General features: G+C 44.8%; 1 protein-coding gene across 5 annotated transcripts in view; it reads left to right on the top strand.

Annotated features, from left to right (window-relative positions):
• RERE (arginine-glutamic acid dipeptide repeats) overlaps positions 1-12,368 on the top strand; it is a 342,283-nt gene that overhangs the window by 309,331 nt on the left and 20,584 nt on the right. For all 5 annotated transcript variants that reach the window (XM_069741281.1, XM_069741280.1, XM_069741282.1 and 2 more), the window contains 8 exons: positions 1,990-2,152; positions 4,487-4,579; positions 4,677-4,876; positions 6,894-7,055; positions 7,223-7,336; positions 7,452-8,809; positions 9,016-9,238; positions 9,321-10,038. In XM_069741281.1, the coding sequence (XP_069597382.1) occupies positions 1,990-2,152; positions 4,487-4,579; positions 4,677-4,876; positions 6,894-7,055; positions 7,223-7,336; positions 7,452-8,809; positions 9,016-9,238; positions 9,321-10,038 (3,031 nt within the window). The remainder of the gene's footprint in view (positions 1-1,989; positions 2,153-4,486; positions 4,580-4,676; positions 4,877-6,893; positions 7,056-7,222; positions 7,337-7,451; positions 8,810-9,015; positions 9,239-9,320; positions 10,039-12,368) is intronic.

Raw genomic sequence — 12,368 nt, 5'->3', positions numbered from 1 at the left:
TGGATGATCACGTTAATTGAGGTGTCCTAGGACTACTATAGATGTCATCTCTGAGAATCTGCCTTAATGTTCACTTTATAGGATACTTGTCCTTTCCTGGTTAAAATCTTCCATTACTTTTCATCCATCAGATCTTCTTTTCTCAGAATTTGCTTGTAAGGGGGAGATTAGTGTCAGGCAGGGGGATCCTTGACTTCTGACAACCATGTCTATTGGCGTACAGCTGCCATTATTTATTTTCTTTGAAATCCGCTTGAAGGTAAATTGCACCAGAAGGTGATCCTGTGAGCAGGGGATAAAAAGGGCCTTGAAGGACTGAGGTTTCCGTCATTGCCAGGAGGTGATTTGTGCTTAATTAACAGAGCTGCTCCTAGGATTGAGAGCGTGACGGCCTGGTATGAATATTTCATCAGAGGACAGAGCGGCGGGGGTGATCCGGGCAGGGGCTTTGTAAATCATACAGGCTTGTAGGTTCATTACGCTGCTTTGTAAAAGCTTGTGCGCTTGTCATGGAATGTCTTGTATCAAGGGCAGCCTTGGAAGATGGGTGCCTGTCAGCCTGTGTCCGCTGTGTAAAAGGGATGTTCAAAAGTGTGCCCCTGTATTCAACAATTTATTTACTTAATTAATTCCACATCACTTTACAGTCTTTATCCAAAGTGTCCTCTCCATTCCCGATCAGTATGTCTTTGGAGTGTGGGAGGAAACCTACCCAGACACGGGGAGAACATACAATCTCCTTGGTGGGACTTGCACCCCGGACCCCAGTGCTGCCCTACTGCTGCAGCAATGATATATATTAAACGTCCGTTACTGAAGTCAGTGCCTTATTTTTGCACCCTACTTGCAAATGCATGCACAAGCGAACAGCGGCCGTTTTTTTTTTTGTTTTCCCTCTATCCGCCTGATCCTCCTAGCCAATTCTACTAGATATCACATTGCTGCTTTCTCTAAATGGATTTCCCTTATTTTTAGACTTTCTACATAAAACTACAAGAAATGTAATGCTGTAAGAATATAGTAGCTTGTATCATAATTCTGGTGCCTAATCCTGATAAGATGTTGACCATAGTTGTGTTACAGGTCCTTTAAGGAAACCTGATTCCTGGGCGCCAGCCTTATTGCGCTGTTTGCTTTCAGGCCTGGTACAAAGCTGGGAAAGGTGAACTCTGCCCTGTAGGTGTGATACCCCTGATAAGCAGCCTGTAGCTGGCGGGCACCTCCCTGTACACACGGCTGCGCATTCATTACACATTGTTCACTTAATAAGGAAATGAAAGCACTAGATCTCTGTGCATACGCGGATTACCGTCAGGTAACTTCCCCTCATTTGTGCTGCGTATGTCGGCTTTATAGCTTATTGTGTCTGTTTTTGCTGGTGCTGCGCCTGTCCAGTTGTTATGGTTTGCACATCCTCTAAGCTTGTTTGGTTGGTATTAGGGCTCCCGGTCAGTGTGATTGGCAGCTGCTTTTCTGATTTATGTGCCCCCTGAAGGTACGCACTAATGTTCCTAGTTGCCGCTACACTTATCCCCCTTTAGGACATTAGGACAGCAAATATTTTTCTAAAAGCTTCCTATATATGTTTGCAAATATTTTGTTTCTAGTTTTGTAGCAAGTATGTTTGTCATTTTGTTGCACCCAATGTTTTTTTTTTTGCTGGATTACTGTTTAGTACTATGAAGTTTATATACCATAGGGTCACAGTCTGCAACCTGATTTTCTCCCAATGGGACCAGAAAATGACCTTCTGAGATATAAGTGGGCATCAGTAGGGTAGCTGAGCCCATCAGCTGATTTGGACTGTTTTCCCGCTCGCCATAAATGTGACTTCACCAGTTGTGTGGTTTGGAGTCTGCATTGAAGTTATCCCGTGAGATCAGATGGAGGGATTTATTGCTTTTGTATTTTACCACTTGACCTGTGACCAGATGGTAGTAAGCTGCCTATTTGACCGGACTAATGGAGACTGTTCATTGCTTCTTCCAGGGAGAACTTATCACCTTTTATTACTACTGGAAGAAAACTCCTGAAGCAGCCAGCTCCCGTGCCCACCGCAGACATCGCAGACAGGCTGTTTTCCGTCGGATCAAAACCCGCACTGCTACTACACCTGTAAACACGCCATCCCGGCCTCCTTCTAGTGAATTCTGTGAGTACATTCAGCGACGGGCTCAGCAAGCCGTATAACCTCAGCTCGTGTGTGAAGATCATGCTCCGCGCTGGGCATATTTACACAAAGGAGCATGAATTGTGTAAAATCTGATAAGGCACAGTCTGTCAGGCTGTGGACGTGTGAGCGTACAAAGCATCACATTACTGCAAGGTGACTGCATAATGTGCAGCGAGTGCCCTGAGATTGCGCTATTCACATTGCATGGCTGCTGGGTGCACGCTGTCCATCACTGCCCTGGGAATGTGTGCAGCCCTGTAGGGGAAGTTCACTGTATACGTTTGTTTAATGCAATTTTTCAGCTGTATTTTACAGTACCAGCTATGTCTGAGATTTCAGAAATCTCATGCACACGGCTTGGTTTTGTTGTCATCAGTATTTTGTGCTTTGCATTGATTTTTGCAGAATAGAGCCTGTCACTACTTTCATGTTTTCTTTCAGCGTTTTTTTTCACCCATAGACATGAATGGGTGGCGAAAATCCACAATAAAAATGCAGGTATCTGTTTTTTCTGCGTTTTTTTTGTGCCAAAACCCAATTCTGTAGAACAGGACTTTTTGTTTTCTTTGCATTACACTTTATACGTATGCACAAGAGACAAATATAGCATGCCAAAAGCACAGCAAAAATCGCAAGAAAAAAACAAGGAAACCTGCTTCTTTCCTGCCAAGATACCATGTTTTGCTGCAGAAAAAAACAGCTGAAAAAACGCCTAGTGTGAACTTAGCCTTATGGTGGCCGGTATGTTTCCTGTTGAGCAAACTGTCCCTAAGGATGGCAACAAATTAGCAATGCACAACCCAGTAACTTATTCGTTTGTGAGAATAGGTACCAAGACGACGCCATAGGGTCACATTCAGGAACCGCCCCCAGAAAATCATGTAAAAAAAGGAGGAGAGTGGCGTATAATGTTAGAAAGACTAATCTTTATTAAAGGACAAGGTAGCCATAAAGTTAAAAGAAAAATAAAGTGTGCAACAAATCAGACATATTTGGCAAGCATGAGTACTCTAAAACTTATAATTCCCCACCAGCATGAGCGGAGTGAATCGTTAAACAGGGGAGCGTAATATACTGACCAATGGGATATCACATTGGAGAAGGATTAAATGTGTCCACAGCATCTCAACGCCGTGAATGGTAAATATCTCCCCCCTGAGAAAGCAGGGATAATATCAATGCGAAACGCGCGTTGGGGATTGTATCCGTCCTGTTCTGTGACCTCCTCTGAGTCTCCTTCCATTTCCGGGTAAGATGTTGTGCTTTCATTAGCATGCCTTTTCTGACCACTGGAAACATTTTACTATTCATGGTGTTGACATGCTGTGAACACTCATTTAATCCTTCTACAATGTGATATCCCACTGGTCAGTATATTAGACTCCCCCTGTTTAATGGTTCACTCCCCTTATGCTGGTGGGAACTATATGTTGTAGATGACGCGTGTTTGTCAGATATCTGTTTGTCTTATTTGCACACTTTTATTTACATTATGGCTACCTCATCTTTTAATAAAAATGAGTCTTTTTAACCATTATACTCCACTCTTCTCCTTTTTCACAATAGGATGGCAAAAGCTCCAAAAGATGGAACATGTGCACAGCAAGTCATTTTGCTATTACAGTGCATGTGTTCATTTTTTTGGCGTTCTTTAGCACTTTTTCAGGAAGGTTCCAGGCAGAATCTGCCTGAAAAAACCCATTGTGTGCACATGCTTTAAATGTAATTTAGAGGCTCTTTTAGTCCACGCTCCCGTGCAGTGAAATGCGCGCGTATGTGAGTAACATATGGAGGGAAGTGGCGCTCTTGGTCAGATCTATACAGAACAGGAGGCTCTGACAGATTGATTGCTGCAGACTAAGTTTAGGAACAGTAGCTTTCTGCCAAAACAATGTTATTCACACTTAATTAAGATGTCAATTTGTACAATTAGATGTGCTGCCGGTATTATTAGGAGTTGGATAGTTTGGCAATTGCTGCAATTAAATGTGTTTTTTACATAAGTAATCTGACTAATAATAATTAGCAGTCAGGCTCTCGGCTGCCAGGCACGGAGAGTGGGGTAATGGCAGATACAGGTGTGACGAGCAGCTGTCTCTTCCTTCCACCTTGCTTCGGTTCTCGTGTGATGTGTGTGTAAGGACTGAGACAGGGGAAACATTCACACAGTCCGTTATGGTCTTCTGATCGCTATACCCTGCAATGTGTCCACACTGATAAATATGAAGCATTGTGTTCTTATCTGTAGAACTTAACATCTATTTACTAACCTGGAATGATAACGTGTGTCTTCTTGCCGTTTTTCCCATTTAGTGGACCTCAGCTCAGCCAGTGAAGATGATTTTGACAGCGAAGACAGTGAGCAAGAGTTAAAGGGTTATGCTTGTCGCCACTGCTTTTCCACCAGTAAGTAATCTCCTACATGGGCCAAGGGCATCTTGTCAATATACAGAATCTGTGTTTGGCAGCATAGTGTAATATTGCATATCTGCTCTCACTACAGCTTCTAAGGATTGGCACCACGGGGGCAGAGAAAACATTCTCCTGTGCACAGATTGCAGGATCCATTTTAAGAAATACGGGGAGCTACCACCTATCGAAAAGCCTGTGGACCCACCACCATTTATGTTTAAGCCTGTGAAAGAGGAAGAAGATGCTCTTAATGGAAAGCATAGTATGAGAACCCGGAGGACCAGGGGCTCGGTATGTACCGTTTTTTTTTACGGTGTGTTTAATACTGCCCTGAAATCTGCTGTGAGCACTCAGAGCGCCACAGTTTGGTATAGCCGGAAGTCACAGATCTGATTGGCGCATCCATCCTTGGATTATCCTGTTGGCCATTCATATAAATTGGAAGCCATGTCACATCACATATCACATATCCCCTGTAGTGACCACTGCACTTTCTCTGTGATATCAGCTGTTACTTCGTGGTGTTTTGCTTTTCTTTTGCGGGGAGGACAGTAGAGAGTGGTGGCGATCAACCACATATAGTAATACATGCAAATACGGCAAACACAATATCATCATCCTTTATTTTGTGTAAAACGATAGTGAACTCTTCCAAGAACGTACAGTCATGGCCAAAATTTTTGAGAATGACACCAAAATTATATTTTCACATGATCTGCTGCCCTCTGGTTTTTATTAGTGTTTGTCTGATGTTTATATCACATACAGAAATATAATTGCAATCATATTATGAGTACCAATAGGTTATATTGACAGTTAGAATGAGTTAATGCAGCAAGTCAATATTTGCAGTGTTGACCCTTCTTCTTCAAGACCTCTGCAATTCTCCCTGGCATGCTCTCAATCAACTTCTGGACCAAATCCTGACTGATAGCAGTCCATTCTTGCATAATCAATTCTTGCATTTTGCCAGAATTTGTTGGTTTTTGTTTGTCCACCCGTCTCTTGATGATTGACCTCAAGTTCTCAATGGGATTAAGATCTGGGGAGTTTCCAGGCCATGGACCCAAAATCTCTATGTTTTGTTCCATGAGCCATTTAGTTATCACCTTTGCTTTATGGCAAGGTGCTCCATCATGCTGGAAAAGGCATTGTTGGGCGCCAAACTGCTCTTGGACGGTTGGGAGAAGTTGCTCTTGGAGGACATTCTGGTACCATTCTTCATGGCTGTGTTTTTAGGCAAGACTGTGAGTGAGCCGATTCCCTTGGCTGAGAAGCAACCCCGCACATGAATGGTTTCAGGATGCTTTACAGTTGGCATGAGACAAGACTGGTGGTAGCGCTCACCTCTTCTTCTCCGAATAAGCTGTTTTCCAGATGTCCCAAACAATCGAAAAGGGGATTCATCAGAGAAAATGACTTTGCCCCAGTCCTCAGCAGTCCATTCCCTGTACCTTTTGCAGAATATCAGTCGGTCCCTGATGTTTTTTCTGGAGAGAAGTGGCTTGTTTGCTGCACTCCTTGAAACCAGGCCTTGCTCAAAGAGTCTCCGCCTCACAGTGCGTGCAGAAGCACTCACACCAGCCTGCTGCCATTCCTGAGCAAGCTTAGCACTGCTGGTAGTCCGATCCCGCAGCTGAAACAGTTTTAAGATAAGGTCCTGGCACTTGCTGGTCTTTCTTGGGCGCCCTGGAGCCTTTTTGACAACAATGGAAGCTCTCTCCTTGAAGTTCTTGATGATGCGATAGATTGTTGACTGAGGTGCAATCTTTGTAACTGCGATACTCTTCCCTGTTAGGCCATTTTTGTGCAGTGCAATGATGGCTGCACGTGTTTCTTTAGAGATAACCATGGTTAACTGAAGAGAAACAATGATACCAAGCACCAGCCTCCTTTTTAAAGTGTCCAGTGATGTCATTCTTACTTAATCATGACTGATTGATCGCCAGCCCTGTCCTCATCAACACCCACATTTGTGTTAATAGATCAATCACTAAAACGATGTTAGCTGCTCCTTTTAAGGCAGGACTGCAATGATGTTGAAATGTGTTTTGGGGGTTAAAGTTCATTTTCTGGGCAAATATTGACTTTGCAAGTACAGTAATTGCTGTTAAGCTGATCATTCTGACATTCAGGAGTATATGCAAATTGCCATTAGAAAAAATGAAGCAGTAGACTTTGGAAAAATTAATATTTGTCTCATTCTCAAAATTTTTGTCCATGACTGTAGTACGTTTCTAAAGTCTTATGTTATTTTCCATGTATTCTGTTTCTTTGAAATCATATGATTGTTTCTGCTGCCAAATAGATGTCTACATTACGCAGCGGACGCAAGAAACAGACTGCCAGTCCAGACGGCAGAGTCTCCCCCATAAATGAAGACATCCGTTCCAGTGGTCGAAATTCTCCAAGTGCTGCCAGCACATCCAGTAATGACAGCAAATCGGAGTCCCTGAAGAAGCCATCAAAGGCAAGCAGCAATTAACCAGGCAGATTACATTGTTAATCTAGTGTCCTTCGTTTATTGTAGGCCCCTGGTCTGTAGCGGCTAAGTTATGGGACCATATGGTAGCAGATTTACGAAGTATGCACCTCCGTTGTGTATCACTTGTTTAACACATTTCTCTTTGGCTTCAGAATATTAAGGAAGAGCCCACCTCTCCAATGAAGAGTGCCAAACGTCAGAGAGAGAAGCCGGCATCCGACACTGAAGAGACTGACAGAGCCACAGTGAAGAAATCTAAAACACAAGTGAGTCAGAGCAATAAATCCTTAATATCTGAGACCGCCGCGTATACCTTCTCAGTGTGTCATTGCTTCAGTTGTACACTGCTCTCTAATGCATACCCCATTTATGTCACTGCAGGAGATTAGTCGACCAAACTCGCCATCAGAAGGAGAAGGCGAGGGAGAAGGAGAAGGCGAGAGCTCCGACAGCCGTAGTGTGAATGATGAGGGCAGCAGTGATCCTAAAGACATTGACCAGGATAATCGAAGCACATCTCCCAGCATTCCAAGCCCTCAAGATAATGAGAGCGACTCTGACTCTTCTGCCCAGCAGCAGGTGTTACAGCCACCAAATGGCACTGCAGCAATGGTCCCACCTCCTGTGTCGCCAGCAACTATTCCACCTGTTGCCCCTCCACCTCACAGCATAACTCCTGCTCAAGTATCACCATCTCCATCACTACCTCCTTCCCAACCCCCTCAGCCCCCATCACTATCACTTATTCAGGCACCAGTTTTACATCCTCAGAGACTTCCTTCTCCACATCCAGCAATACAGCCCCTTGCTGGGTCTCAAGGAGAACCTCAACCTCCAATCCCTGCACAAATCCACCCACAATCTCCTCTTCATGGCCCAGTAGCACCTCTCCCGCACAACATCCAGCCACAACCCATATTACAATATCCAGGTTCCTCTCCACCTCAGCCCTGCTCTGCTCAGGTCTCTCCAGTGCCACAACCCCCATCCCATAATTTCCCTCATAATACTCAGGGACCACCAAATTGTCAGCCGGTTCTACAGACACCACCTCAGCCTCCACGCGAGCAGCCTTTGCCCCCAGCACCTATTTCCATGCCTCATATTAAACCTCCTCCCACTACTCCTATTCCTCAGACTCCCACACAGTCTCATAAACATCCTCCCCATTTACAAGGACCTTCTCCATTTTCTTTGAATTCTAACTTGCCACCTCCTCCTGCTCTTAAGCCTCTTAGTTCACTGCCTGCCCATCATCCTCCTTCTGCACACCCTCCTCCTTTGCAGCTTATGCCCCAGAGCCAGCAACTTCAGGCCACAGCAGCACAACCGCCAGTCTTGACTCAAAGCCAAAGCCTTACCCAGACACCGGGGCACCCTCAATCAGGGCTTCATCCTATACCTCCTCAGCCATCCTTCTCACAGCACCCTTACGTACCTGGAGGCCCCCCATCTATAACCCCTCCAACTTGTGCTCCCGCTCCTGCCTCATCTTCCTTACCATCAGCATCTCCAAGTCTTCAGGTGGCGTCATCCAGTGCCACCTCTACAGCAACGTCTGGTGTCTGCATTCCTGTGGTATCTCCATCCCCCAATCCACCGCCTCTTCCACCAATCCAAATCAAGGAGGAGGTACCTGATGAAATTGATGAACCTGAGAGCCCTCCACTTCCTCCTCGGAGTCCATCACCAGAACCCACTGTAGTAGATGCACCCAGTCATGCCAGCCAGTCTGCAAGGTGTGTATTGAGTTGTTTGCTTTCTTTTGTAGTGATTAGGGTTTGTTGGATAAATCTAGTGATACATTAAGAAAACAGAGATAACCTTAAATGTTAATGTCCATACATCTTTAAAGGATCCAACCATGGCATTGACGAATGCATTAGGCTCATGAAATACTAGTCCTAATAAATGTGGACTTTAACGTTGTGGGTTTTTTCTGTAGATTTTACAAGCACCTGGATCGTGGTTACAACTCTTGTGCTAGAACCGACCTCTACTTCATCCCTCTGGGTGGCTCCAAACTGGCAAAGAAGAGAGAGGAAGCAGCTGAAAAAGCAAAGCGAGAAGCAGAGCAAAAAGTCAGAGAGGAGCGAGAACGGGAAAAAGAAAAGGAAAAAGAGAAGGAGAGGGAACGGGAGCGCGAGAGGGAAGCTGAAAGAGTCGCAGTATGTTTTCTATATAACTTTTCATTTTTTAATCTATATTTTATTGCAGTCTTTCAAACTCTCTACGTTTTTGTTAATACAGAAGGCTTGCAGTTCCCATGAAGGCCGCCTTGGAGATTCCCATATGAGCGGCCCAGCTCATATTCGGACATCGTTTGAACCTCCTCCAACAACAATAGCTGCTGTTCCACCGTACATTGGGCCAGATACGCCTGCTCTACGTACCCTGAGTGAATATGCGCGACCGCACGTCATGTCTCCAACCAACCGTAACCACCCATTCTTCGTTCCTCTCAACCCCAATGACCCTCTTCTGGCATACCACATGCCAGGCTTGTATAATATGGACCCGACAATGCGTGAACGGGAATTACGTGAGAGGGAACTACGGGAACGTGAAATCCGGGAGAGAGAGCTGAGGGAGCGGATGAAACCTGGCTTTGAGGTGAAACCACCTGAGCTTGACCAACTTCACCCTGCTGCTAACCCCATGGAACATTTTGCTAGACATGGTGCACTCACTTTACCCCCAACAGCAGGACCACATCCTTTTGCTGCTTTTCATCCAGGCCTAAACCCACTTGAGAGAGAGAGACTGGCTCTGGCAGGACCACAACTACGGCCAGAAATGACTTACCCAGAAAGACTGGCTGCTGAGCGGATACACGCAGAGCGCATGGCAGCACTTGCTAATGACCCATTAGCTCGGTTACAGATGTTCAACGTCACGCCTCATCACCACCAACACTCGCACATACATTCACACCTCCATCTCCATCAGCAGGACCCATTACATCAAGGTGAGTCACGGGCGATGGGTAGGGTCACTCGCTACACTGCAATGGGGCCCTGTTGTCTAGACACATAGGGGTCTCTGGGTTGGAACTGTTGGACATTTGACATATGTTATCAACATGCCACCAATGTCCCAGATGAGAACACCCCTTTAAAAATAGTTAGCCTTAAGGCACCCACTTGTATTCTGAAGTTATAGTGAATGTTGAGAACAGTCCTACAAAAGCAAGTCTTCTCTGAGGGTCAGAAAAGACTGGTAGTTGGCATGTGAAATGACATGCTGCTAGTCAAAAGGTTTAGCATACAGTCCGTGTATCCCTAACAATCAGGCCGGCATTCCCCACCCCAGACTGCCTTATTACTAGCTTTGTTTTGTGTGGAAAAACATTTCATACTCATTTTACCGAATTTTGTTTTTAAGGATCTCTATGTACACTACGAATAGTGACCCTTCCAAAGGTGTTACCAGTGATTCCCTTCTGATATGTCCTATTTCTCCGGTTTTATTTCTTTTCTCTCATCCCATGGATACTTTTGTGTAAACTAAACACCTGTTAGGATTTATAACAGTTTTGGCCTTTTGTACCTCCACTTTCACAAGCAAATTATTCAAGTGCAGGACTCTGCTGCATAATCATTTTTCTAAATCACTTTTCTCAGTGACTCTTGCTGATAACTTGCAGTACGGATCGCATGAGGTTTGTGCTGCGTGCTACCCTAAACTAGGCAGCGTCTTTCTGCTTCCCTTCTTCGGTGCGGGATTGAGCGCAATAAGGTACCACAGTAGCTAAGAGTGACGAGCATAACGCTGCCTTGTTTAGTGTCGCCCTCAAACACTGGCTTCTGGTGGTCCGTGCTGTGGGTTATCAGCGATAATTGCTAATAGTAATTTAGAAGACATTGTAATGCAGAACTCTGCTGTATAATTATTCTCTTATGAACATGGATGTTCACTCCAAACTTTGTCTTAGGTTGAGCACAAGATTCTTTTCCATCAGTTGAGCAACCAGTGGAAGTCGGATATGTAAATGTGTCAGGGTGCTCACTGATACACAAAAAATAGGGGGGGGGGGCTTTGTCATCTAGAGAGAAAAATATTACGAAGGCCTCTTTTCCACTTACGAGATACACGTCCGTGTCTCGCATGTGGAAATGAAGCTCTAGCGCCGGCACTCCAGAGCGGAGCGTGCGGCTCCATGTGTTCCTATGCGGCCGCACGCTTCACTCTGGAGTGCTGGCGCCAGAGCTTCATTTCCACATGCGAGACACGGACGTGTATCTCGCAAGTGGAAAAAAGAGGCCTAATACAAGGTGATTATCAGAGCTCCACCAATGTCTTGCTGTCACCCCCACTTCTGTATTTGCTTTGACACAAGAAAGAGCTTCCTTTGGCGTTCTGTGTCTGGGATCCTCTTTCTGTCTGCCCCGTTTTACAAGTCTGCGCTCTTCTGTTTGTGCCAAAACTGCGAAGGAGAAGAGGCTAGGGTGGGCTATCGAACTGAGCCACATTGGCAGCCCCCTTCATACACATCAAGCAAGGCAGAAGTTAGAAGCACAAGACCCCTGACAGCAGGTCATCCATGCAGCTTTGATAATGAAGATTAATTAGTAATTTGTATTGATCTCAATTTTAAACCAGTCTGAAGCCATTTTTATCTAGCAGTATACAATCCCTTGAGTTTTCTGTGACATATCAACGGTTTCTCTGCCTGGAACTGTCACACATTTTCTAGTTTATTTTTCCATTATGTTCTCAATGCGTTTTGATGCAGATTTTGGAGCTGATTCTGCTACGTCACATATACAAAGACAATGTAATTAAAACACCTAGACAAATTCTGTAGGAACACGACCTAACGAAATAGGGCTTGAAGTCCTTATGGTGCTATTTTCCGCTTGGAGGTGTTCACATGTGGTACTCATTTGCAATCACTGGACTCTTGGTTTTTTTAGTGTAAGGTTAGATTGAGGAATACATGGAGTATTTTCATTATGTCATTACCCTTGTTTGTGTGCAAAATCTCCCCACCCCAACAGAAAACCTTAAAATTTTTGTTGATGCCGTATGACACCATTTGCCCTTTAATATGTTGGTTCCAAGTCTTTCCTGTCCCCAATGTAGGAGGTGGTTACCAGAGTGCGGCACGAGCTCTGTGATGGTTATTAAGCTGTTGGGTAGGCCCCTTTATCAGGGTGGCATTGGTGTGTCCTCCTGGGTAGTTAGCATGCTTTGCTAGTTTCAGCAATATTTAAAGAGAACCTGTCTGCAGGTTTGGCCGATATGCGATATGGCCATCACCTTTCAGGGCTGATATGCAGTATTCTATAATGCTGT

This window comes from Ranitomeya imitator, chromosome 10 (genome assembly GCF_032444005.1).
Source record: "Ranitomeya imitator isolate aRanImi1 chromosome 10, aRanImi1.pri, whole genome shotgun sequence".
NCBI lineage: Eukaryota > Metazoa > Chordata > Amphibia > Anura > Dendrobatidae > Ranitomeya > Ranitomeya imitator.
Note: the sequence above shows the minus strand (reverse complement) of the source record. Positions and strands in the feature narration are given on the sequence as shown.